The sequence below is a fragment of the Schistocerca serialis genome, chromosome 3 (assembly GCF_023864345.2).
Source record: "Schistocerca serialis cubense isolate TAMUIC-IGC-003099 chromosome 3, iqSchSeri2.2, whole genome shotgun sequence".
In the NCBI taxonomy this organism is placed as follows: Eukaryota; Metazoa; Arthropoda; class Insecta; order Orthoptera; family Acrididae; genus Schistocerca; species Schistocerca serialis.
The window spans coordinates 142,211,399-142,238,267 of NC_064640.1; the positions used below are offsets into that span (position 1 = coordinate 142,211,399).

Genomic DNA, 26,869 nt, shown 5'->3' on the forward strand with positions numbered 1-26,869 from the left:
TATTTCACAAAGTGTGGCAGTCGTATTGAAGCTTTCATGACTTTATCTTCCTTCGATATTTGAACTAGTTAACTAACTCACCCAGTTATTTTTGGAGAAATCCAGTCGATGGTATTATTTACCTACTTTTCATGTTAAAAACGCTAGTGAAGACACAGCTTATGGTATGCCAGAATCTTACAGTGAAGAGACTGACGACGAAAATGACTGTTGCGGAGTTTTAGATAACTGTGGACTCTACAGGGTGTTCGGAAATTCCCGTTACAAACTTTTAGGACCTGTATAGGGGAGTGAGTACATAACATTACGCGTTCTTGAAAGCTGTGCCACTGAATGTCCTCCAGAAAATGTGGTTTCAGAATGATGGTGCACCACCTCAATTCTCACGTGCTGTTCGGAGACATCTCAACAGATGATACGGCGAAAGTTGGATAGGACTAGGTGGTTCAACTGCACGTCTTCTGCTGTCGCCAAATTTAACTCATATGGACTACTTCTTGTGGAGTGATACGCAAAGTTTAATTTGCGAGACTCGTGTAGAGACAGAGGAAGATCTGCTGACACTAGTTCTGGCCGCTGCACTGGAAACTGAAGAGACACCAGGCGGGATGAATATTGTGTACCAGAACATGCTTCCTAGGTACAATGTCTGTAACAACGTTGCTGGTCGCCACATCGAGCCGCTGTTGTAATGCATCAGCACTGTTCTGTACGTACAGCATGCTGGTTTTTTTGTTTTTGTTTTAGAATATTGTAAACATGTAATGTTTAAGCGTTAACACAAACAAATTTTCTTGAGAGATAAATTGATGTTTCGTTATGTTTCCTTTCGAATTGTTATCTAACGATTGTACTGCGTCTCGTCTAATTCAGTTCCTCAATCAGAAATGGGTGAGTTAAACATCTGAACTGAAACTGTCGTAGAACGGAAGCAGTACGTTTCCGGACATGGGGTTCTATTCCAGATTTTATGTATTCACTCCTCTCTACAAGTCCTTGAAGTGTGTAACGGGAATTTCCGAACGCCCCGTGAAGGTGCTTTTAATGAAAAGAGAAAGTAATTTGTTATTTATTTACAAGTTATCGAATGAAACAGTTTTACTGTTATCAGTCGCTGTTATTTATATCTACAGCGTGTTCACAAGGCTTGAACCTCCTTCATAGGTTGGATTTATGTGCGTTAATATGACGTGTGAGTTGTGTTAAGACTCTGGGATAACGTGTGACACTGTCTAGTGGAGAAACGAAACAATGTTTCAGAATATGCCTCTGTGGATGTCTTTGACTAAAAACTAAACGTACACGTAAATGTGAAAATGAAACTACTAAAACAGAATACTTCCAAAGTCGTAATACAGCACACAACACACACGCAGTAGTGACTGGTAACAGTAAACCAGTTGTTTCACGATATCAATAAAAGTCATGGTAAAGTCGAACCTAAAATGTTCGCATTCAAAATTTGCAAGTTACGTGGCTCTTAATTACGATCTCTCGCTGTGATGTGGAACGAATCTGTTTACAATTATAAAATCATTTCTCAATGAAAAATGTAGCAACACGCAGACCATTTACATCACTGTTTAAGCTTCTTTTCGTGACGTTATTTGTACTTCACTATGTTCAGTCACACCCACACTTTACATTATTACATAGTCCGAGGTTCTTGTACGGAGAAAAGTATGTTGGTAAAAATTTTGTTATTAGATGTTGTTGACACTGTAGTATTTAAATATCTGTTAATTGTGGTTTCAAATGTTTATAAGGATAAAGACAGGTCCACCTCTAGTAGAAAAAAATATAGGTTCGGTCGATGATTTTGTAGTCACTTAGAATAATCTATTGAGACGTGAACCGCGATGCTCCATATTTGTCTCCACATACTGGGCAGCGGGCACAACAGGTATGCTGCTGGAATTCTCCAGCAGCGGATAGACACGTTAGAGTTACCTTTTGCAATCACGTCAGATGAAAGTGTCGTTCGGAGAAACAGTCGTGCACAAACGAGAATTTACTTAGTCTCCGTGCCGGCAAGTTTTTACCGTAACTGCGCTCTCTGGAAAGGAAAGACCAGTTGCCGCTAACGTCTCACTCAGCCGCCGCTCACGCTAGAACTGGCACCGCAGTTTCTTCAATTACCCTCCTATTTATAGCTAACTTGTTTCTCATTAATTAATACATGTTTCTTAAAGGGTGTCTGTTACAGACTGCGCGTGAATAAATCTGAGCGAGACGAGCATACCGAAACGAGTGTTTTATAAGCTACCTTGTTCGGGAATATATTAAATTCATTATGATTCTACCAATGAATCTTAGTGTATCTGTCTAACTTGCAACTAGTTTTATGTGGTCTTACCACCCTAAATCGGTTTGGATTCAGACCATCATGACACCTGACACTCAAAGTCTAATAGTTATTTGCAGCAATTTGCGCACAGTACGTACATTTCTTGGAAATGAGGGTCATTTTCCCAGTCCTTGCCCAAATGCCGTCGATCCTTTGCAAATCTGCCAGCTGTTTGCTTCAGTGTTCTGGCATTAGAAATTCCCTATGTGGATCAGCATCATCCGCGAAAAGATTACTAGAGTTCCCGACGTTATTCAAAGGCTCACGTATAGACGTCATGTTAAAAAAAGTAGGATATACAGGGCGTCCGAAAAGTCTTTCCCTGATTACATAAATTGATAACTCAGGCTAGAAGTAAGATACAAATATGAAACTGGTGTGTAATTGTTTACGAACTATCAAAGTTTTATTCACACATCAGTAAACTTCCACATGAGCACCCTTGGTAGCACACAGCACATCTAGGCGATATTCAATTTCCGTCCACACATCAGGCAACATCACTGGAGGGATCGATTCAACGACTATGGTTATCCATTGCCGCATGGTTTCAAGATCTGGTACACGTGTTCGGTAGACCTCGTCCTTGACATAATCCCATAAAAAGAAGTCTAATGGGGTTATGTCAGGAGAGCGTGGAGACCAAACCGTTGGCCCATCACGACCAATCCATCGCCCAGGAAAGGTCATATCGAAATAGGCACGGACGTCCAAACCCCAATGAGGCGGGGTGATATTGAAGCAGCTGAGGAACAGCATACAGTTGCAACATGTCCAGATACACTGCAGATGTGATGGTAGCCTCAGCGGAGAAGAATGGCCCGATAATTCGATCGTGCAATAGCGTGCACCAAACATTCACCTTTGGACTGCCTCTGGTGCACTCCATGACCTCGCCAGGGGTTGTAAACCCCAAATGCGCATATTATGGCGATTCAATACTCCACTGACAAAAAAGGTCACTTCGTCGGAAAAGGCAATTCGTCTGAGATAACTATCATCCTCTTCAATACGTGATAGCATTTCGGCCGCAAAGTCATATCGACGCGTACTGCCATTGGGCAACAAGGCCTGAACGATTTGCACTTTGTATGCACGAAACAATAAACGTTTGTGTAAAATGTCATGGAGAGAGCTTTTTGGCATCTGTAATTCACGTGAGGCCCTGCGCACCGATTTCTTCGGAATTCGCAGAAAAGACTGCCTTACAGCTTCCATCCTGTCTGCTAAGGTTCTTGGTCGACCAGACCTCGGAAGGTCAGCAACCGATCCTGTGTTCTTGAACTTCTCATACCAGGCTTTAATGCTCTTGACATCAGGTGGATTCCTTCCAAATGTTGTCTGGAAGTGTCTCTGCACTATGGTTGGTGATCGAGTCTCATGGTACCACAGGACACACTGTCCCTTCTCCTTATTGGTTAACATGGCTTCTTGGGCACTGCATCTCATCCACTACTTACGTACTGCGAACCTAAAACAGGAAAGAACGTTGATAGTTGAAAACAATTCGACACAAGTTTCATATTTGTATCTTACTTCTAGCCTGAGTTATCAATTTATGTAATCAGGGAAAGTCTTTTAGGACACCCTGTAGTACTGGTTAAAATTAGAAAGAAGTCCTCCAACAAATGTCTGGATCCAACAAATTGTTGAGATTAAGAAATAAAACTTGCAACTTTTCCCTGCATCAGCTGTTCTGTGAATATCGTTTTAGGTTTGCGCTGGCATCAAAACAAGATCAGTGAATCCATGGGGTGTGAGCAATATAAGAAGTCAAATGGAATCGTATTACCCCACGCGGGAAATGACATACATGGTATTGTTCTTTGGTCATCTTTTACGCCGGCCGGAGTGGCCGAGCGGTTCTAGGTGCTACAGTCTGGAACCGCGCGACCGTGACGGTCGCAGGTTCGAATCCTGCCTCGGGCATGGATGTGTGTGACGTCCTTAGGTTGGTTAGGTTTAACTAGTTCTACGTTCTAGGGGACTGATGACCTCAGAAGTTAAGTCCCATAGTGCTCAGAGCCTTTTTGAACCATTTTTTTCATCTTTTACCTGCCTTTGCTTTTTCTTGTTTTCGTCTTCTGACTGGTTTAATGCGGCTCTCCATGAATTCCTCTCCTGTCCCAATCTTTTCATATCAAAATATTACTTGCAACCTACGTCCTCAGTTATTTGCTGGATATATTCCATCTGCTGTTTTCCTCTGCAACTTTTATTCCCTGATGTCTCATCATATACCCTATCATCATGTCCGTCCTTCTTGTCAGTGTTTCCCATACATTCCTTTCCTTGCCGTTTCTGCGGAGAACTTCCTCATTTCTTACCTAATCAGTCCACCGAATTTTCAGGATTATTCTTGTAGCACCACATCGCAAATGCTTCGATTTTCTTCTATTCCGGTTTTCCCACTGTCCATGTTTCACTGACATACAGCGCTGCACTCCAAAGGAACATTCTCAGAAATCTCTTCCTTAAATTTAGATCTATATTTGATACTTCTCTTAGCCAGGAATGCCCTTTTCGCCCTGACATTCTACTGCGGAAACATTGGAAGACATTGGTGTATTAGACACCCATCAACAACGTGTATACTATGGAGGAGCATCTGTCTCATAAAAGTGAACAAATTCGAGGTCCGAGGGCAGCCAGATGCTGTCGAACGAGTTCGTGATTGTTTGAGAAGGAGCGCTGAAGGATGTGTAAGAATGGCTGCACTGAGAATCTCTTGTAGTGTCTGCATAAAGTTGACTGTCGTATGTCGTCATGGCCTTCCCTCTGTTGAGAAATTTGATTTCGTTTTAATTCCACCTTCCGTCCTCCCTACATCTGTCATTTCAGAGTTCCTGCGACTATAAAAAAAGGGATATGTAGTACGATCTTCATCCGTGAAAGCATTCAGTAAACGGGATTCGGAATTTTGTGCTTTTCTCTGGCGTCGTCCTTATGTCAGTATCATTAATGACCGACTGGATGTTTCTGCAATTCGTTGACTGCCTATACCTGAGACCAAAAGTTCTTACTCTTCCTTCTTCAGTTTAGTGAATAAGGTATTGCTTTAAAATTCACTGAACGCTTCTGTCATTGCTCTCATGACATTTATTTTGACTTCGTTCAGTTTGTTTTCTATTCAACAAGGCTTCAGCTCTGTTTAAATCGGTGATGTAGCTGCCTTTCTTTTCGCAGTAACTTTCTAACATAACTACTGAACAAAGTCAGGTGTTTCCCATCCCTCTCAACCTTGGTCGCCACATACCTGTCTATTGCTTGTTGTGTTATACTCTTCAACTTTCGCCACTGAGTCTCCGTATTTTCAGTCTGAGACGAATGTTTAACGTTTGCTACAACGGTAATCTGCAGTATGTTCTTCGCCGTAATTGCTGAGCAGGAGAAATTTCATACTGTTCTTTTCATTTATTTCGAGACCTGTAGTTAGTGAAACTGTAACAGCCTTCTGCTTATGTAGCCTAAAATGGATGAAAAAAGTTCGCATCCGCTTGGTATCAGGAGACCTAAGACGCTACCCTCACGCGTCGGCTCTGTAGCTCACTACGGAATGTAATTTTCTGATAAGAAGCTTAGTACGGCATCACACGAACGACCTTGATGCTTTTTAAAGTCACGTGAATCTTCCAGTCTAAAGCTGGTTAGCTGAACAGTCGTAACATTTCAAGAACTTGCTAAAAGTGTCATGTAATTAAACTCTTCCTATCTACCAACTGAGCAGTCTAACATAGAGGTCATTAGAATGAAAGTGCACCATAATTCTTATTTAGATGGCGCAAATACAACTGCGATTTAAAGACCAGTATTTTAGATGACGACTGTGTTACTTTAATTTTAAAATGTATTGTGCTCTACTGCAGTCTTACATTAAAGTTCCTTTTTTTATTTTATTTTTAATGTAGTATCTCTTTCCCTATATAGGCTGTGATGTGCTGTGTCCATATACAACTGCTACTCCATTTCAGCAACGTACATTTCTCACGCAAGAGATTAATCTTTACTTAGCTTTACTTGGTTTCTAAAAATGGTTCAAATGGCTCTGAGCACTATGGGACTCAACTTCTCAGGTCATCAGTCCCCTAGAACTTAGAACTACTTAAACCTAACTAACCTAAAGACATCACTCACATCCATGCCCGAGGTAGGATTCGAACCTGCGACCGTAGCGGTCGCGCGGTTCCAGACTGTAGCGCCTAGAACCGCTCGGCCACTCTGGCCGGCTTACTTGGTTTCTATTCTTGATTTCTCTCAGAAACAGTTCTATCGTTAACTTTGTTTTATTTTCAACAAGGCTTCAGCTCTGTTTAAATCGGTGATGTAGCTGCCTTTCTTTTCGCAGTAACTTTCTAACATGCGTACTTTCCGAGTGCACTTAAAGTAGCGACAGTCGCAAGTCTGTATCCAGAAATACACTGACGGAAATGATAGTATTACACCATGAATGAAAAGCCCGATATTTGTCAAACTTTGTGGAGCTATTCATCACGTAAGGAATATTAAATGATTAATAAAACCTCTCAGCTGTCTTATTACACATTTATTGTGTTAAGACCGGTTTCGTTCGTTGAACATCTACAGATTGCTGAATTGTGCTAAAGTCATGATTTTAGGACAACACGGCAAGCTTAAAATGTTCAGCGAACGAAACCGGTCGTAATACAATAAACGTATAATAATACACCTAAGGTGGTTTTTATTAATCATTAAAATTGTCAACTGTGGTGCTCAAGATGATCAAGAGCATTAAATGATAAAATTTTCAGTTCATTCGGAAATTATAGTCATCAACTTCAGTATGTGGTGTGACCCCAATAGGCCCAAATAGACTGTTGTATTCGTCGTGACAGGGAAGCAAACAATCTCCGAATATCTCTTTCCGTGCCTAAAACAGGGATCAACTGACGACTATAGGAATATAATACAGCCCCCTACATACCGCTCCCGCGGGATCATGAGGACAATATTAGATTAATTACAACATGCACAGAGGCATTTCAACCGTCTTCCTTCCTGCGTTCCGTGCATGAGTGGAACCGGAAAAATCCCTGGTACCTCCTACAGTGGCAGATATTCCTTTGCCAAGCACTTCATAGCGGTTTGCAGAACATGTAGATGTAGATATGCTGTCAGTTCAGGAAGATAACTGGCTGGAGGCTGGTATACAATGTATACGTATTCCCATCGCATCCCAGACGTGCTCTACGGGTGAGAAGTCAGGGAACGAATGAGTCCCGTCAAGGATTCATACATGTGGTTCTGAAACATTACTTTTGTTTGTATGTCGGAGATTCCGTGGCGTCGTGCGCGAAACCACACTCGCGGTGACGGCTAGCATCCAAGCCACACTTGGCAACATGCGGCACGCGAGGAAAAATACTCGCCGTTCTGTTCAATAGATTTAATCGGTAACTTTCATTGACGGGGACGAATTAATTCTCTGCTCTGTTGCACTATCCAATCCCTCTAAGTAATGGTCGCTAATCTCGCTTTGACCTGCGAGACAGGTTTAAGCGTCCCACAACTTCACAGTCAATAATTTAAAAATCATGTAGCACTCCAACTACTACCACAAAAATTCAGAGATCCGACCACTGTGTACATCGTCAACATTTCATACACCGCCTCCAACTTGCTCCTAATCACTCCCGCCGATTTCCTCCACAACAACCAAGTAGGAGCACAGCTCAAAATCGATAGGCAAATAGTAACACAAATCTCATGCGCCACTTTCCACCGAAAGGAATATCATTTATTGGTTTCCATATAAACCTCTACAAGTCCGACTCTTTCACTACAACACCAAATACCCAACTATCTTCTTAGCTCTACAACCTAGTTTCAGGACTCTGCTTAATGAGAAATTCACCTGCCCTAAAAAGTCAAACTTTGCTCCACATAAAACCGTAAAACCATGAGCATTCGACACCCACGCATGAGAGACGCATTACCAGTCCTCTCAGATTTACGTACTGGAAGAAATACTTCGTGGATCATTAAGTCTCCGAACACAGAAATCAGTACCGCTCTCGAATGAGCACTTCCACTTCAGAGAGTCCGTGACCCCAACACACAGGACGACTATCGATTGACTAAGTGGTTTCGCGAAGTGCAGACCGCTCCACGAAATTATTCAACGCATAGGCCTTTCATCCAATCAGAATCGGAAGCAGAATGTAGACATTTACACTAGCCATTTTCTGTTCTTGGTTACAGCGCTTCTGTAAGGCTCTACCTCATGCAAGGACATAAAGAACTTTTTCTGCAACGGTTGTCGGAAAATAATGGACATCGTGGGGAATTTACTCGCCCTTAAAGTCAATCTACTCGACACAGACCGCCACTCATTTAGGACGATTAAGGAAAGAACCCCTTCATCCTCCTCCCGCCCCCCTTCGGGGCAGCCACAAATTAGCCAAGATAACTACAATAACGAACAGGACAAGTACACATGGGTGGTTAAGAAATGATATGTTACAATGCGAACTACTGTGTGCTGAAAGAAGTTTTACCGTTCTTGTCATACACTGGCAAGCATGCAGCCAGCGTTCTGAAATCACCAAGTCAATCCTGTTGTCATATCCAATAACTGCTAACGTCATGATTCCACACTTTGAGATGTGTGGCTCTCAAGAGCTTCTGCGTCCTGTGACCTTCCACAATGTCGTCTATGGATACATTGACATGCATGTGATCGCCACAGACAGAGGTGTGAATCATCGCTGAGCACCACAGAATGCCATTAATATTCCAGTGGACTCTGGCTCCACATCGTGCAAGTTTCTGTTGTCTGTGGAATGGTGTCAGCGACAAACGACGGGTCTCAACCCAGTTTCCAGTAACCTGTTTACAACAGTTCGTGGTTGATCGCTGCCTGTAATCACTGCTGGATTTCAGATGATACCATACGTCTAACTGAGGGAGGATTCGAATAATCCTACGATCTCCTAGAAGTGTAGTTCTTCTGGAAAGTACGCCCCCACCCATCTCACCACCACTCGGTGTACAGTAACTGCACTACATCCAACAATCAATGAAGTCTGTCAGTGTAACTTTTTCTGCAACGCTTCTCGGAAAATAACGGACGTCGTGGGGAATTTACTCGCCCTTAAAGTCAATCTACTCGACTCCGACCGCAACTCATTTAGGAGGATTATGGAAAAAGCTGCCCATAATCTTGAGGCTGAAAAGAACATCTCCCCCGCCCCCTCACCCTTCGGCAGCCACAAACTAGCCGAGATGACTACAATAACGAACAGGACAAGCACACAGGGGTGGTTAGGAAATGATATGTTACAATGCGAACTACTGTGTGCTGTAAGAAGGTTTACCGTTCTTGTCATACACTGGAAAAGCATTCAGCCAGCGTTCAGAAATCACCAAGTCAATCCTGTTGTCATATACACTCCTGGAAATTGAAATAAGAACACCGTGAATTCATTGTCCCAGGAAGGGGAAACTTTATTGACACATTCCTGGGGTCAGATACATCACATGATCACACTGACAGAACCACAGGCACATAGACACAGGCAACAGAGCATGCACAATGTCGGCACTAGTACAGTGTATATCCACCTTTCGCAGCAATGCAGGCTGCTATTCTCCCATGGAGACGATCGTAGAGATGCTGGATGTAGTCCTGTGGAACGGCTTGCCATGCAATTTCCACCTGGCGCCTCCGCTGGACCAGCGTTCGTGCTGGACGTGCAGACCGCGTGAGACGACGCTTCATCCAGTCCCAAACATGCTCAATGGGGGACAGATCCGGAGATCTTGCTGGCCAGGGTAGTTGACTTACACCTTCTAGAGCACGTTGGGTGGCACGGGATACATGCGGACGTGCATTGTCCTGTTGGAACAGCAAGTTCCCTTGCCGGTCTAGGAATGGTAGAACGATGGGTTCGATGACGGTTTGGATATACCGTGCACTATTCAGTGTCCCCTCGACGATCACCAGTGGTGTACGGCCAGCGTAGGAGATCGCTCCCCACACCATGATGCCGGGTGTTGGCCCTGTGTGCCTCGGTCGTATGCAGTCCTGATTGTGGCGCTCACCTGCACGGCGCCAAACACGCATACGACCATCATTGGCACCAAGGCAGAAGCGACTCTCATCGCTGAAGACGACACGTCTCCATTCGTCCCTCCATTCACGCCTGTCGCGACACCACTGGAGGCGGGCTGCACGATGTTGGGGCGTTAGCGGAAGACGGCCTAACGGTGTGCGGGACCGTAGCCCAGCTTCATGGAGACGGTTGCGAATGGTCCTCGCCGATACCCCAGGAGCAACAGTGTCCCTAATTTGCTGGGAAGTGGCGGTGCGGTCCCCTACGGCACTGCGTAGGATCCTACGGTCTTGGCGTGCATCCGTGCGTCGCCGCGGTCCGGTCCCAGGTCGACGGGCACGTGCACCTTCCGCCGACCACTGGCGACAACATCGATGTACTGTGGAGACCTCACGCCCCACGTGTTGAGCAATTCGGCGGTACGTCCACCCGGCCTCCCGCATGCCCACTATACGCCCTCGCTCAAAGTCCGTCAACTGCACATACGGTTCACGTCCACGCTGTCGCGGCATGCTACCAGTGTTAAAGACTGCGATGGAGCTCCGTATGCCACGGCAAACTGGCTGACACTGACGGCGGCGGTGCACAAATGCTGCGCAGCTAGCGCCATTCGACGGCCAACACCGCGGTTCCTGGTGTGTCCGCTGTGCCGTGCGTGTGATCATTGCTTGTACAGCCCTCTCGCAGTGTCCGGAGCAAGTATGGTGGGTCTGACACACCGGTGTCAATGTGTTCTTTTTTCCATTTCCAGGAGTGTACAATAGCTGCTCACGTTAGGATTCCACAGTGCATTATATCCAACAATCTATGTAGTCCGTCAGTGTAATCCTCCCATGTCCCTCGTGCCAGTGATCTTGCCTTTCTCAAAGTACTGAAGATGACGATAAGCTGTACGTGCAGTTTCTCTGGGCGTACTGTACTGCGATCTCCACTTCAAAATTCCACTGAAGTTGCGCATACCTAGTAACCATAATGCAGTCACACTATACATCTGTAGGAATGGCTTTGCTCTGCACAAATAATCTCGCATGTGGATATTTAAATCAACATATTAGATAGGGCTGCAAATACTGAAGTATAAGTTTGGTAGCGTTCAGTCAATGCGTTATTGTAATGCTTTCATTTCCTTCAGTGTAATTCAAATGGTACCAGAATATTATAGAACCAGTTCACTGTCCAGTTTGGTTATCATTCATTGTACACTTGATGGAGAGTATTCCTGCGGTTTAGAGCCAATAATTTTAGGTAGTGAAGTCTGGATGACCCTTTACCCTTATTAGCGAGCCACCAGGACCTCCCAGTGCTCACAGGGTCTGTATCATCAGCCAGGTGGACATGTAGTCCAGTGTCCCAGTTGAAAATGGTCTCCATGCCCTCCACCAGGCAACCCGTATCCTCTGTTTCAGCCTGGAACACAAAAATGGCAGTATTAAGGGCTCGCTCGCGCGTGTGTGTTTTTTGGTTGCATTGTCTTGCTGTGATTCCTGCGTATGACTAGATGTGCAATGCCGTTCCACAAATGTAGTCCCATATAACATAAAACACAAACTCTACGATGCCGTAGTAGCCCATTGCAGCGGTTATAAAAGGGTACAGATCATTCCAGTTTCCGACAAGTATCGTCGAACAGATGCACATAATTATAAAGGGGCGATCAAAAAGTTTCCGTTCGAAGGTCACACTAACTCCTTGCCTTCAAGTCAGTGCTTACATACCCGCATCGGAGTGGCGCTGGATTCCATATGCGTTGCAGCAACGCTCTCAAACGCCAACGTTTTGACCGCCCCCTGTACTGGGGCGTAACCGTATACTGATGAAAGTACACGATACTAGAAGGAAAAAAGTCTCAGTGAACACGCCTCTAAAACGCACACTTGAACAGCTATGACACTACTTCATCTTCGATACTCTCAAACAAATCTCTTCTACTTGAAGCTCTCTGCTTTCTATATTTTGAATGGTGTTAGTTTGGACCAAAACAAGAAAAAATGTCCAGTAAACGTGAGTTTGAAAGCGCATACCTTTAGAGCTATGAGCCCTTGTTCAGTAGAAAAATTTGTTTCGCAGTAGTACAGATGAAGAAATACCCATAGCAAGGTATGCGTTTCAGAACACATGTTTACTGCGACTTATTTGCTTCTAGTATTCTGTACTTTCAACTGCATGCGCTTACGACATTTATTATGATACACACTGTATATGGCTAGATCACAGACGTCAACCTGTTGTATTCTTACTATACAACACATTTTATGGTCGCATTCTGTGGTCTTTTTAATGAACGAAATTCTCCTTCGCAGAAAACAACAATCATCAACAAACACCAGTCTTGTGGAAGTCAGCTCGGTCTGTGCGTTCATGAGGTCCAGAGGTTAATGCCGCATTCCTCGACTTCGAGAAAGCATTCGATTCAGTTGCTGATTGACGCTAAATGATTATAATAAGTGCTTGTAGGAAATTGGAAGTGTTGATTCAGGGCTTTCTGGCCAACAGAAGTCAACCCATCATTCTTAACAATATAGCATGTGAAATTATTTCTGGGAGTTTCTTAAGGGAGTGTTACAGGGCCATTTCTGTTCACTATATATTAATGGCCTGGTGGATAACGAAGTAAGTTCAGGAGAATGTTCGCAGAATGCTCTACCGAAAAGCAAGAAGACCTGCAGGGGAGTGACGCCAGTGGCAGGGATATGTAGTTGACTTAAAAAAAAAAAATACATATTGCGCCTCATAAGTATCTAGCAGTATTGCAACTTTTGACGATAATTTCTATGAAATAGTAACAGCCGCTCTTATTGACCTAAACTGGAAACCCACATAAACCTAGTCACAGGAGATGCTATTCTGAGACTCGTGGGAAGAATCCTAATGATCTGAGATCCATCCATAAAATAATAAGTTTTAAAAGCACTTGGTGGATGTAGTCTACAGTATTGCTCACCAGTCTCAGACACTAGCGAGGTTGTACTGGTAGAGGAGACAGAGATTTCCAAAGAAAGGTGACGCGTTCTGTTAAAAAAAAATGGTTCAAATGGCTCTAAGCACTATTGGACTTAACATCTGTGGTCATCAGTCCCCTAGAACTTAGAACTACTTAAACCTAACTAACCTAAGGGCATCACACACATCCATGCCCGAGGCAGGATTCGAACCTGCGACCGTAGCAGTCGCGCGGTTCCGACCACCGCGGCCGGCGACGCGTTCTGTCACGTATTCATTTAGAAAGTGCGAAAGCGTTACGGAGAAGCTGATTAAACTCCAGCCACGGACGCTATTGGAGAGGCATTGTGCTGCACAGAGAGATTTGATTTTAAATTTCGGAGACCGTACGTTCACAGAATCGTGACGCAAAATGTTGCTTTCCCCCACAAATACCCCTTGAAGTCACCGTAACGGGAAAACCAGACAACTAAAAAGTTCATATAGAGGATTACAGCAAGTTGGGATTCTGATGAACCCATTTACATGTAATTGCGAATGGAAAAGGACAACAGGGGATGATAGTGGTAACTGTGGTACACTCCTTCATATACCATATGGCAGCCTGTGGAGTGTAAATGCAGATGTAAAATAACGAAGTTGATTTGCCAACAGCAAGCGGCAAGGCGGACCAAAGACTGGGCCGGAAGAGAAGTTCCACTGGTAAGTAGCGATCGATAGGTGTAATGCGTAATAAGAAGCGTAGAACCTTTAGTGCCTCAAAAACCGAACTGCTGGTGGGTGGCTGCGGTAGCCTTTGTTGACGACATGATTCATTAGCGGTGCAGTATCAGGGCTACCACCTTGAGCACATCAGCCGGCCGAAGTGGCCGTGCGGTTAAAGGCGCTGCAGTCTGGAACCGCAAGACCGCTACGTCGCAGGTTCGAATCCTGCCTCGGGCATGGATGTTTCTGATGTCCTTAGGTTAGTTAGGTTTAACTAGTTCTAAGTTCTAGGGGACTAATGACCTCAGCAGTTGAGTCCCATAGTGCTCAGAGCCATTTGAACCAATTTTGAGCACATCATACAGATGCTGGTCCTTATACCGTGGTGGCTGCAGAATGTAATGTGCAACATGTAAGCTAAAAGTGTTGTGTGTGTGTATGTTCCGTACAAAATACAGGGTCTTTCCGTAAGAGCGAGCAAAAATTAAACAGGACATAGAGAATGCTCCACTGAACGACTTGAGATAGAAAACCTGGTTTCGAAGAAGCCAGCTTAAGGAGATTTGGAAGTAAACTTGTCTACCGTTTTTTCTAGAATTACTGTTTTCCTGCTTATTTACAACTAACATGCGTTAAAGTTTTCACGTACTGTGCAGTTTATTTACAGGGTGTTTAAAAAATGACCGGTATATTTGAAACGGCAATAAAAACTAAACGAGCAGCGATAGAAATACACCGTTTGTTGCAATATGCTTGGGACAACAGTACATTTTCAGGCGGACAAACTTTCGAAATTACAGTAGTTACAATTTTCAACAACAGATGGCGCTGCAAGTGATGTGAAAGATATAGAAGACAACGCAGACTGTGGGTGCGCCATTCTCTACGTCGTCTTTCTGCTGTAAGCGTGTGCTATTCACAACGTGCAAGTGTGCTGTGGACAACATGGTTTATTCCTTAGAACAGAGGATTTTTCTGGTGTTGGAATTCCACCGCCTAGAACACAGTGTTGTTGCAACAAGACGAAGTTTTCAACGGAGGTTTGATGTAACCAAAGGACCGAAAAGCGATACAATAAAGGATCTGTTTGAAAAATTTCAGCGGACTGGGAACGTGACGGATGAACGTGCTGGAAAGGTAGGGCGACCGCGTACGGCAACCACAGAGGGCAACGCGCAGCTAGTGCAGCAGGTGATCCAACAGCGGCCTCGGGTTTCCGTTCGCCGTGTTGCAGCTGCGGTCCAAATGACGCCAACGTCCACGTATCGTCTCATGCGCCAGAGTTTACACCTCTATCCATACAAAATTCAAACGCGGCAACCCCTCAGCGCCGCTACCATTGCTGCACGAGATACATTCGCTAACGATATAGTGCACAGGATTGATGACGGCGATGTGCATGTGGGCAGCATTTGGTTTACTGACGAAGCTTATTCTTACCTGGACGGCTTCGTCAATAAACAGAACTGGCGCATATGGGGAACCGAAAAGCCCCATGTTGCAGTCCCATCGTCCCTGCATCCTCAAAAAGTACTGGTCTGGGCCGCCATTTCTTCCAAAGGAATCATTGGCCCATTTTTCAGATCCGAAACGATTACTGCATCACGCTATCTGGACATTCTTCGTGAATTTGTGGCGGTAAAAACTGCCTTAGACGACACTGCGAACACCTCGTGGTTTATGCAAGATGGTGCCCGGCCACATCGCACGGCCGACGTCTTTAATTTCCTGAATGAATATTTCGATGATCGTGTGATTGCTTTGGGCTATCCGGAACATACAGGAGGCGGCGTGGATTGGCCTCCCTATTCGCCAGACATGAACCCCTGTGACTTCTTTCTGTGGGGACACTTGGAAGACCAGGTGTACCGCCAGAATCCAGAAACAATTGAACAGCTGAAGCAGTACATCTCATCTGCATGTGAAGCCATTCCGCCAGACACGTTGTCAAAGGTTTCGGGTAATTTCATTCAGAGACTACGCCATATTATTGCTACGCATGGTGGATATGTGGAAAATATCGTACTATAGAGTTTCCCAGACCGCAGCGCCATCTGTTGTTGACAATTGTAACTACTGTAATTTCGAAAGTTTGTCTGCCTGAAAATGTACTGTTGTCCCAAGCATATTGCAACAAACGGTGTATTTCTATCGCTGCTCGTTTAGTTTTTATTACCGTTTCAAATATACCGGTCATTTTTGAAACACCCTGTACATGTATATTCTTTATTTCCTGCAAGGAAACAAGCAGGACGAGCTTGATTACCAGGAAGACATGATGCAGGTTTTGTTTACTTTACTTGTCCATAAGGTGGCTCTGTTGCATCGTATTTACACGATTCCATGGTAGAACGTGCTATGAATCTGTGGGATCCTGCCCGCTCGTCTCTTAAAGGGTGCCTAGGAAGCTGGTTTCTCGGATAGATAGGCAACATACAAGCAAATCATATTAATGGAGTTTATTGCAGTAATTGAACTGACAATACTTAACTTTCGTTTCTACATGATGGGACGCAAGCAACTGGCGACATGCAAATAATCAATGTCCTTCAATGTATACAATTTCCATGCAATTTATGATACTGTTCACAAGTCACGGCTCGACTTCCAGTGCGGCCCTTATAGTGTGGCCGAGGCTAGGCGGCGCATCGCTTTTATTCTCTTCGTGTTAAGGCCGCTCCTGTGGTGACGTCCTAGTCAGCGTGCTATTGGCTGGCGTCGTCTCACAGCCCTCTCTGCTTTATCGTTCTTGATCTTCATGCGGGTGCTTGTCGTTATACCGGAACAGAATCAACGGTACTCACAAGGGAACCTCCCCATCGCACCCCCCTCAGATTTAGTTATAAGTTGGCACAGTGGATAGGCCTTGAGAAACTGAACACGGATCAGTCGAGAAAACAGGAAGAAGTTGTGTGGAACTATGAAAAAAATAAACAAAATATACAAACTGAGTAGTCCATGCGCAAGATAGGCAAATCAAGGACTATGTGAGCTCAGGAGCGCCGTGGTCCCGTGGTTAGCGTGAGCAGCTGCGGAATGACAAGTCCTAGGTTCAAGTCTTCCCCCCAGTGGAAAATTTTAATTTTTTATTTTCAGTTTATGTGAAAAACTCTTATGTTTTCATCACTTTCTTGGGAGTGTTATCACATCCACAAGAAAACCTAAATCGACAAGGTAGAAGAATCTTTTTACCCATTCACCAAGTGTACATGTTAGGTGGGTCGGCAACATATTCCTGTCATGTGACGCACATGCCGTCACCAGTGTCGTATAGAATATATGAGACGTGTTTTCCTGTGGAGGAATCGGTTGACCTATGACTTTGCGATCAAATGTTTTCGGTTTGCATTGGAGAGGCACGTCCTTTCGTCTACTAATCGCACGGTTTTGCGGTGCGGTCGCAAAACACAGACACTAAACTTATTGCAGTGAACAGAGACGTCAATGAACGAACGGACAGATCAAAACTTTGCGAAAATAAAGAAAGTAAAATTTTCACTCGAGGGAAGACTTGAACCAAGGACTTCTTTTTCCGCAGCTACTCATGCTAACCACGGGACCACGACGCTGCTGAGGTTACATTCTCCTTGATGTTGCCTATTTTGCGCATGGACTACTCAATTTGTATATTTTACTAATTTTTTTCATAGTTCCACACAACTTCTTCCTGTTTTCTCGATTGATCTGTGTTCAGTTTTTCAAGGCCTATCCACTGGGCCAACTTATAGCTAAATCTGAGGGGAGTGCAATGGGGAGGTTCCCTTGTCAGGGCTCTATTGAGAGACGTACAGTGCAATACGATGGAGCAGTACCGGCACAGTATTTCCTGGTCGCTGGATTGGAAAGGGTCGTCCTATCCCACGCCGTGCGACGTCACCTGACCTGAATCCGCTTGATTATTTCGTATGGGAATATCTAAAGTCACTTGTCTATAAGACCGTTATGGATACGGAGATAGAATTAGTTGCTAGAATTGCAGCTGCCTGTGATGTGCCTCGAAACACACCATTGATACTTGTCAGAGTGCGTCAGTGTCTTCTTCGCCAACGTAATGCTTGCACTGAGGTTGATGGCCGTCAGTTTCAGTACATTTTGTAACATACAGAACAAATGGTACGTTCATTGTGTGAATGATGGTATTTGCAGTTAACCAATGTAAATAAAAAACACACAGTACTGTGATTTTATTCCTATTATCTCCTTAAGCTGGCTTCTCCGACCCCAGGTTTCCTATTTCAAATTGTTCAGTGGAGCATCCTCTATGTCCTGTTAAATTTTTGGACGCTCTTACGGAAACATCCTGTAGAGGCTATAGAAACCGTCAATTACGTTCATTGTTGCCAGTGTATTTGTATTTAGTTTAGCAACATCTGCTGCGATTTTTGTTGCCACAACCAAATCTTTTATTACTTTTTTATTTAAAGCCGGTTGTACATAAAATTTTAGCCCCTTACTAAGTAAATTTAGCTCGTCATCGTTGAAAACGATATCAGTTTCGTTAACAACCCTGGGGTTTTTAAAATATTTAGGAAACCAACCACAACTGATGTGTTGATACAAAATAATTCCTACCATCCTAATAGCCAGAAACTTTCTGCTTTTAGATCTTTGATAGATAGAGCCTTTAGAGTCCCTATGAATGAAGAAGACAGAATGACTGAGCTGAACATCGTAAAACAACTAGCCAGAGCTAACGGATATCACCAAAACGTTGTCAATAAATTAATACGACAGAAACAGCGCGCGAATGCAAGGAGGAATACCGCAAATAATATTACGAGAGTCTCAATACCGTACTTCGGTGATATTTCGCAAAAAGTGGCGAACATTTTCAAACCTTTTAAAGTTGATACCGCTTTTCAGACCAATAATACGCTGCGGTTTAAACTAAGAAATAATTTACAGCAGGAAAGCGATAAATATGAGAGAGCTGGGGTCTATAAAATTCAGTGTAACACGTGCAAGGCAAGCTATGTAGGCCAAACTGGTAGGTCCTTTAAAGTATGTTGCAAAGAACATAGCGATGCTTTACGGCTTAATAATTTCGAAAAGTCAGCTGTAGCCACGCATATTTGGGAAACGGGACACCCCATGTTGGGAATAGGTCAGGATCTCGTTATTTTACATAGACAGGACAAAGGCAAAAAGCTGGATCTACTAGAGCAGCTGGAAATTACGATACATAGCGTGGATAATCAGAACACACTGAATGAACAGCTAACTGGTGATACAAATAACGTTTTCAAACATTTCACTGGTTTCTTATAGTAACTACATTTTTAGCAATTGGCAGGATACCATCATTTCATGATGTCCTTGGAACATGTATACGTTATCTGTTTGTATAGACATCTCTGTCTGTGACTTCCTTGTTTACTTGCGCGTGAGGTCACTCGCGTTTCAGTGTCGTGTTTGGCTACGTGGTGTGTGGTATCAACGAAGACGCACGGGCGGTTTACGACGATAGAGGAGAGAGCCATGTGGTTAGATGTTGAACACCATAGGCGACACCATTTTAGAGTTTTTTATATTTTGACGACTATGTGGAGATGCACCTTGGAAGACACGGCTGCAACAAGGGAAGTAGCCACGATGTTTTAATTTCATTGTGCCTGGTGCATGTTCCATTTTAGCGAGTTTTAACAGGTTCTTTTACTTTTTATTATTCTGATTATGGAAGCTTGACTTCCGAAACGCGTCAATCTTAGTGTTTTACACTATAAACAAGTGGTTGAGCCGATATATTTTTTAACTTTGATATTGACAACCACGACCTCTCATCCAGTATGGATAAAATCAAAACACATGTCACAGTAAAGGGTGCCGAAACAGTCACATCAGTACATGCCGGATAAATACGATACACTGTGCCTCTGTTGTTAAGAGGTACTATACAATATTGCTTCGGACATTCAGGGTGTACATAAAGTCCGGGAACACTTTCAATTATTTATTGCACAAGAACCAAACACTGTACAGATATCGAACGTGTGTTGTTTTGAAGAGAAACCCTGAAAGTTTTTTTTTCCATACATACAACCACAGCGTAGTTTGGTAATTTGCCGATAGTCAGCGCTAGTCGCAAACATGGTGAGTTCAGGTGCGGAGCGAGCTTTCTGTGTGTTGGAGTTCGACAAAAACAAGTGTGCTACAGCTGTTCAACGGATGTTTAGAACCAAGTACGGTAAGAAGCCACCGAAAATGAACGCCATTTACCACTGGCACAACAAATTCGTTACGACGGGTTGCTTGTACCCGGCAAAGAGAAGCGGACATTCCAGTGTGATTGAAGTGGATGTGGAGCGCGTACGAGAGACATTCATAAAGAGTCCAGAGAAATCGGTGCGTCGTTGATCCCGTAAACTCTAAATGGCTCCAATGACTGTGTGGAAAGTTCTTCGACAGAAGCTGTCTATAAAACCATTCAAACTGGAGCTAGTGCAGACGACAAAGACAAGCGTTTTGAGTTCTGTTGGCAGTTGCAACAATTGAATGAGGATGGAGATGGCATTGTTGATCGCTTAATTTTTAGCGACGAAGCCACTTTTCACAATGATGGGAAAGTGAAGAGGCACAATTGTCGGATCTGGGGTACAAAGCACCCACACGAATGCACTGAATTTGAGCGTGATTCCCCAAAAGTAAATGTTTTTTGTGCTCTGTCACGCCAAAAACTGAACGGGTCATTCTTCTTCGCCGAGAGCACTGTCACTGGATATTCCTACTTGGACATGTTGCAGCAATGGCTGGTGCCTTAAATGCAATCGGAATCTCCGTTCATCTTTCAGCAGGATGGGGCTCCACCCCATGTTCATCGTGAAGTTCGTGGGTACGTGAACACGGAGTTGCCGCATCGATGGATCGACCGTGCTATAGACCGGGACAGCTGTTTCAAGAAATGCCCTCCCCGATCACCAGATCTCACTCCGTCAGAATTTTTTCCGTGGGGACACATTAAAGATCTGGTGTATGTACCGCCTCTTCCACGTGATGAAGCAGAGCTCAGGGAGAGAATACGGGAAGCGACTGCCACAATTGACGATGGCATGCTGGGATGGGTATTGCAAGAATTCGATTACCATATTGACGTCTGCAGGGTCACTCATAGTTCGCAGATAGAATGTTTGTTAAAAAAAAAACACCTTTCAGAATTTTTCTTCTAAATGCAGTATGTATGACATCTGTACAATGTTTAGCTGTTGTGCAATAAATAATTGAAAGTGTTGCCGGACTTAATGTACACCCTGTATAAGCAGGTCCGAAGGACCACTGCATAGAAGTTGTTAATAACACAGGCACTGCAGTATCGTATTTATCCGCCGATACCAGGTAGCGACTTTCAATTAAAATGTTCATCCCCTTTGTGGGAACGAGTCCAGGTTGTCACTCGTGGAAAGACGACGTTGGAAGGTTGTGAGTCGTGCACGAATAGCCAACGTGGTGAGGGAGAACGCTCGCGAAAAGCGGGAAAACAGGTCCGTGTACGCAGCTGCGAATACATTTCATGCACGTACGAAGCTTCGGCCAGCCGGAACACTCGGACTGGTCTCCAGTGGTGGGTGTGAGAGCAGAGCGATGATGCCGACTGTGTGCTCACAGGGCAGCGCGAGCCGCGGCGGGCCGCGCAGACAGCAGCTGCTGGAGGCGCTCGAGGGGGAGTGCCCCTCCGCCGCTCCCGCCACCCCCGCCGCCCGCGCACCCGCCAGCGCCGGCGCCACTGCAGCCTGCGTCCGCGTCGCTCACTCCGCCGCCCTCGCCAACAAGTACGACTTCTCGTTCAACTTCAACGAGCCGGTAAGTACCTCGCCACTTTTTCACAGCTAACAATAAATTAACACTGTAGTGATTACATTTGATAAAACCCAACGTTTAAGTCTAATTAACCCTTTCAGACCCACTGGCTACAATTGTGTGCATTAATTACACAGGTCTGCAAAAAATATTTTTTGAAAGTTTGAAATTTGATAACTGACTTTTCCGTACTTTTCAATGCTGATTTCAAAAATGCAATCCATTTATTTCTATCACGTCAGGTTTTCTCACAAAAAGGGAGTATTTTTGGGTATAATAACAAAATTTAAGCAATTTATCACATTTTTTCCAACGTTATAAAATTTTATTTTATTTATAAATCATGTTCTAAACTACATTTCCATTACTCTTTAAGCTCATAACTCCTTATGATAGCACTTTCGCTTTCTGTCGAAGCTTCTTTTATTGCTTTTCCGGCTGTGGACTCGTTGAGAACCATCCCTTTTTATCATTCAGCAGTAGTCCGCTATCATGTTACCGTTCCATCTTCCTTGATATCTTCTTTCCATTTCTTTGATGTCTTGGTTCAATCTTACGCCCTGGTCTTTACTTACATCACCAAGGTTTGCAGGTAAGTAGTCAAGATGTGAGTGGGGAAAATGAACTTTGATGTTCATGTTACAGCCCAGCTTCTTAAAGTTGTCGAGCATGTCTGCGACGATTGTCTTGCACTTTGGATCTCTTTTGTTTTCTAGGAAACCGGTAAAAACTAATTTAAAAGATGTCCATGCTGCCTTTTCTTTTGTTTCCATCTTGTCCACAAGGTTGGGATCTGTCATTAGTTTTCTAATGTCTTGTCCGACAAAGATTCCTTCCTTTAGCTTTGCCTCGGATAAACCAGGAAACTGTCCACAAAGATATCTGAAACACTCCCCTTCTTTTGGCAATGCCTTAACAAATTGTTTCATCAGCCCCAACTTAATGTGAAATGGTGGAAGTAACAACTTCTTGGGATCCACAAGGCTTTTCCTCTCAATATTTTTAACCCCTACCTGTAAGGTTTTTCTCAAGGGCCAAGCCTTTTTTTATGTAGTGTTGCTTTCTGTCCCTACTGTCCCATTCACAAAGAAAAAAAGGGAACTTTGTATAGCTACTTTGTTGACCAAGCAGCATTGAAATCACTTTTAAATCACCACATAGTGTCCATTTGTGGTCTGAACAGCAGAGTTTCCTTAAAACCAGCTCAAGGTTTATACATCCTCTGGTAGCCATTGTCCATAAAACAACTTCACAACACAAGAAAACAGTCATTACTTTAAAGCGCTAGTAACAACAACACGTGAACAACACAGAGTGAAGAGGTACTGAACTGAAGGACAATAGCAGAAGCTCACTGCTTGGTGATGGCGGGGGAAGGGGCAGCCCAACAGACAGGCATTGAGATGAAAATACTGCTGGTTTCTACTAATTACTCTTTATTTTACGCATATCTAGTATAAAAACGGCTAAATAACAGTTTATGGAGATCCTACAAAACCAAAATTCAAACTCACTAGAGTGCTGAAATATCGAAAGAAGCTAAAACTAGACAAGCAGTTTGTGAAATAACTGTACGTGATGGAATTTTTTCAGTGTTTTTCCCGAAATCAGCGTTCAAAACACTATAAAAATCACTTAATAAATTTGAAACAATTTTTATGTAGCAGACGTGTGTTATTTCTGTGTCTTAGTGGCAACAGATATATCTTTCATCAAAGGAAACCTCATCTACTTATTTGTGAATGTTCAATCTTTTCATCATGCACAAGTGACTCCACGTGTCGGGCATCACTCTAAAAATACCAACACGTGAATGTAGCAACGTGTAGCAGCTCGTAACTGCCAGAATACAGGGAAGCAGTTGGTTAAGTACATTCCATTGAGTAACTTAATGTTCTTACTGGTCTTTTGCATGGTAATTATTGAATGATCGGTCTATTTATAACAACACTGACTATTTCAATATTAATTATTTTTGTCTATAAAATGAAGCGTTGTGTAAGAAGTTTATTTTAAAAATGCGTGCTTATATTTGTGTAAATCTTGCTTCTAAAATTATTTAAAAACTCACCTGAGAAGATTAGAGGACAGACAAGAATTTTCTTTCCTCAAGAAAAAGTCGTTCCTGAAAGGGTTAACGTTAATTACGCTTAGTAAATATATGGCTTTAGAACTAACCGTCCCCGGAACCGAGGTCACTAACGCATGCCTGTTCGGTGGAGCTCGACGCGGAGGCAAGCCAGTTGAAATCCAAGCTGTCGATGAAATTTTCATTCGCAGTGTTTAGCATACAAGAGCAGGAGAGGTATTGGTGTAAAGTTACTGATCAGCAGTCTTTGGGACAATGTCCTCGATTAAATCCGAAGCTTATTCAAGGTGTCTCATGAAGAGAGGGCATGTGACGCTATTGATGGCGATCTGTCCGCAGGATAGGGTCGCTAAGCTCGTAGTCCCGTTGGTGCTATTCCAGAGGAGTAGGCGGTGTGCCGGCACCGCGTTTTATCATCTCCCTTCTCTCATCATCGCCATATAACACAAACATAACGCTATATTATACACGCATCCATTACACTCACCTGAACGCTGCTAATACTCATACGACATACACTCCTGGAAATGGAAAAAAGAACACATTGACACCGGTGTGTCAGACCCACCATACTTGCTCCGGACACTGCGAGAGGGCTGTACAAGCAATGATCACACGCACGGCACAGCGGACACACCAGGAACCGCGGTGTTGGCCGTCGAATGGCGCTAGCTGCGCAGCATTTGTGCACCGCCGCCGTCAGTGTCAGCCAGTTTGCCGTGGCATACGGAGCTCCATCGCAGTCTTTAACACTGGTAGCATGCCGCGACACCGTGGACGTGAACCGTATGTGCAGTTGACGGACTTTGAGCGAGGGCGTATAGTGGGCATGCGGGAGGCCGGGTGGACGTACCGCCGAATTGCTCAACACGTGGGGCGTGAGGCCTCCACAGTACATCGATGTTGTCGCCAGTGGTCGGCGGAAGGTGCACGTGCCCGTCGACCTGGGACCGGACCGCAGCGACGCACGGATGCACGCCAAGACCGTAGGATCCTACGCAGTGCCGTAGGGGATCGCAGCGCCACTTCCCAGCAAATTAGGGACACTGTTGCTCCTGGGGTATCGGCGAGGACCATTCGCAACCGTCTCCATGAAGCTGGGCTACGGTCCCGCACACCGTTAGGCCGTCTTCCGCTCACGCCCCAACATCGTGCAGCCCGCCTCCAGTGGTGTCGCGACAGCGATGAGAGTCGCTTCTGCCTTGGTGCCAATGATGGTCGTATGCTTGTTTGGCGCCGTGCAGGTGAGCGCCACAATCAGGACAGCATACGACCGAGGCACACAGGGCCAACACCCGGCATCATGGTGTGGGGAGCGATCTCCTACACTGGCCGTACACCACTGGTGATCGTCGAGGGGACACTGAATAGTGCACGGTACATCCAAACCGTCATCGAACCCATCGTTCTACCATTCCTAGACCGGCAAGGGAACTTGCTGTTCCAACAGGACAATGCACGTCCGCATGTATCCCGTGCCACCCAACGTGCTCTAGAAGGTGTAAGTCAACTACCCTGGCCAGCAAGATCTCCGGATCTGTCCCCCATTGAGCATGTTTTGGACTGGATGAAGCGTCGTCTCACGCGGTCTGCACGTCCAGCACGAACGCTGGTCCAACTGAGGCGCCAGGTGGGAATGGCATGGCAAGCCGTTCCACAGGACTACATCCAGCATCTCTACGATCGTGTCCATGGGAGAATAGCAGCCTGCATTGCTGCGAAAGGTGGATATACACTGTACTAGTGCCGACATTGTGCATGCTCTGTTGCCTGTGTCTATGTGCCTGTGGTTCTGTCAGTGTGATCATGTGATGTATCTGACCCCAGGAATGTGTCAATAAAGTTTCCCCTTCCTGGGACAATGAATTCACGGTGTTCTTATTTCAATTTCCAGGAGTGTAGTTCTCACAAATCTGCAAGGAAAAGGGCCAACGAGTGTGGAGGAAGAATATCCTTTCCCGCTGGTAGCTGAAACCACCCCTCGACATATCCTAGCCAATGACGCCGTACGACATTTACATTTTTAGTGGATGGAACTTGAGTGCGTCGTTTGCAAAAGAAAAATGGTTCAAATGGCTCTGAGTACTATGGGACTTAACAGCTATGGTCATCAGTCCCCTAGAACTTAGAACTACTTCAACCTAACTAACCTAAGGACATCACACAACACCCAGTCATCACGGGGCAGAGAAAATCCCTGACCCCGCCGGGAATCGAACCCGGGAACCCGGGCGCGGGAAGCGAGAACGCTACCGCACGACCTCGAGCTGCGGACGCGTCGTTTACAATTAATTTAATAAGTAAGTAGTGTAAGTGCGCAACTGACCGCAATGTTCTAATTACAATCGTTTTATTTGCACAAATGTTCTCCTCCAGAACACGGCTACTTAATTTCATTTACCATTTACGAAATACAATTACAAAACCATTAAGAAATATCAGTAAAAATTGTAACTAGATAATAATATAAATGGTCTCATACAGATATGATTATACGAGGGCCACTCCAAAAGAAATGCACATTATTTTTTTTTTAAATCCATCTTTTATTCTACATGTCTGAAAGTTTTGCAGTATGTAGACACATGTTTTAGGAACAATATTTTCATTTCTCCACATAATTTCCATCCCTCTCAACTGCCTTACGCCATCTTGGAACCAGCGCCTGAATACCCGCACGGTAAAATTCTGGACCAACCTGTTGGAGCCACTGTTTGGAAGCGTGCACAGGGGAATCATCATCTTCAATCCTTGTTCCACGAAGAGAGTCTTTCAGTTTCCCAAAGAGATGATAGTCACATGAAGCCAGGTCAGGACTGTAAGTTGGGTGTTTCAGTGTTGTCCATCCTAGTTTTGTGATCGCTTCCATGGTTTTTGACTGACATGTGGCCGTGCATTGTCGTGCAACAGCAAAACATCCTGCTT

General features: G+C 44.4%; 1 protein-coding gene across 1 annotated transcript in view; it reads left to right on the top strand.

Annotated features, from left to right (window-relative positions):
* The window catches only part of LOC126470722 (vitellogenin-like), a 451,798-nt gene that overhangs the window by 330,787 nt on the left and 94,142 nt on the right, over positions 1-26,869 (top strand). The window contains exon 22 of the mRNA XM_050098725.1: positions 21,664-21,858. Coding sequence (XP_049954682.1) covers positions 21,664-21,858 — 195 coding nt within the window. The remainder of the gene's footprint in view (positions 1-21,663; positions 21,859-26,869) is intronic.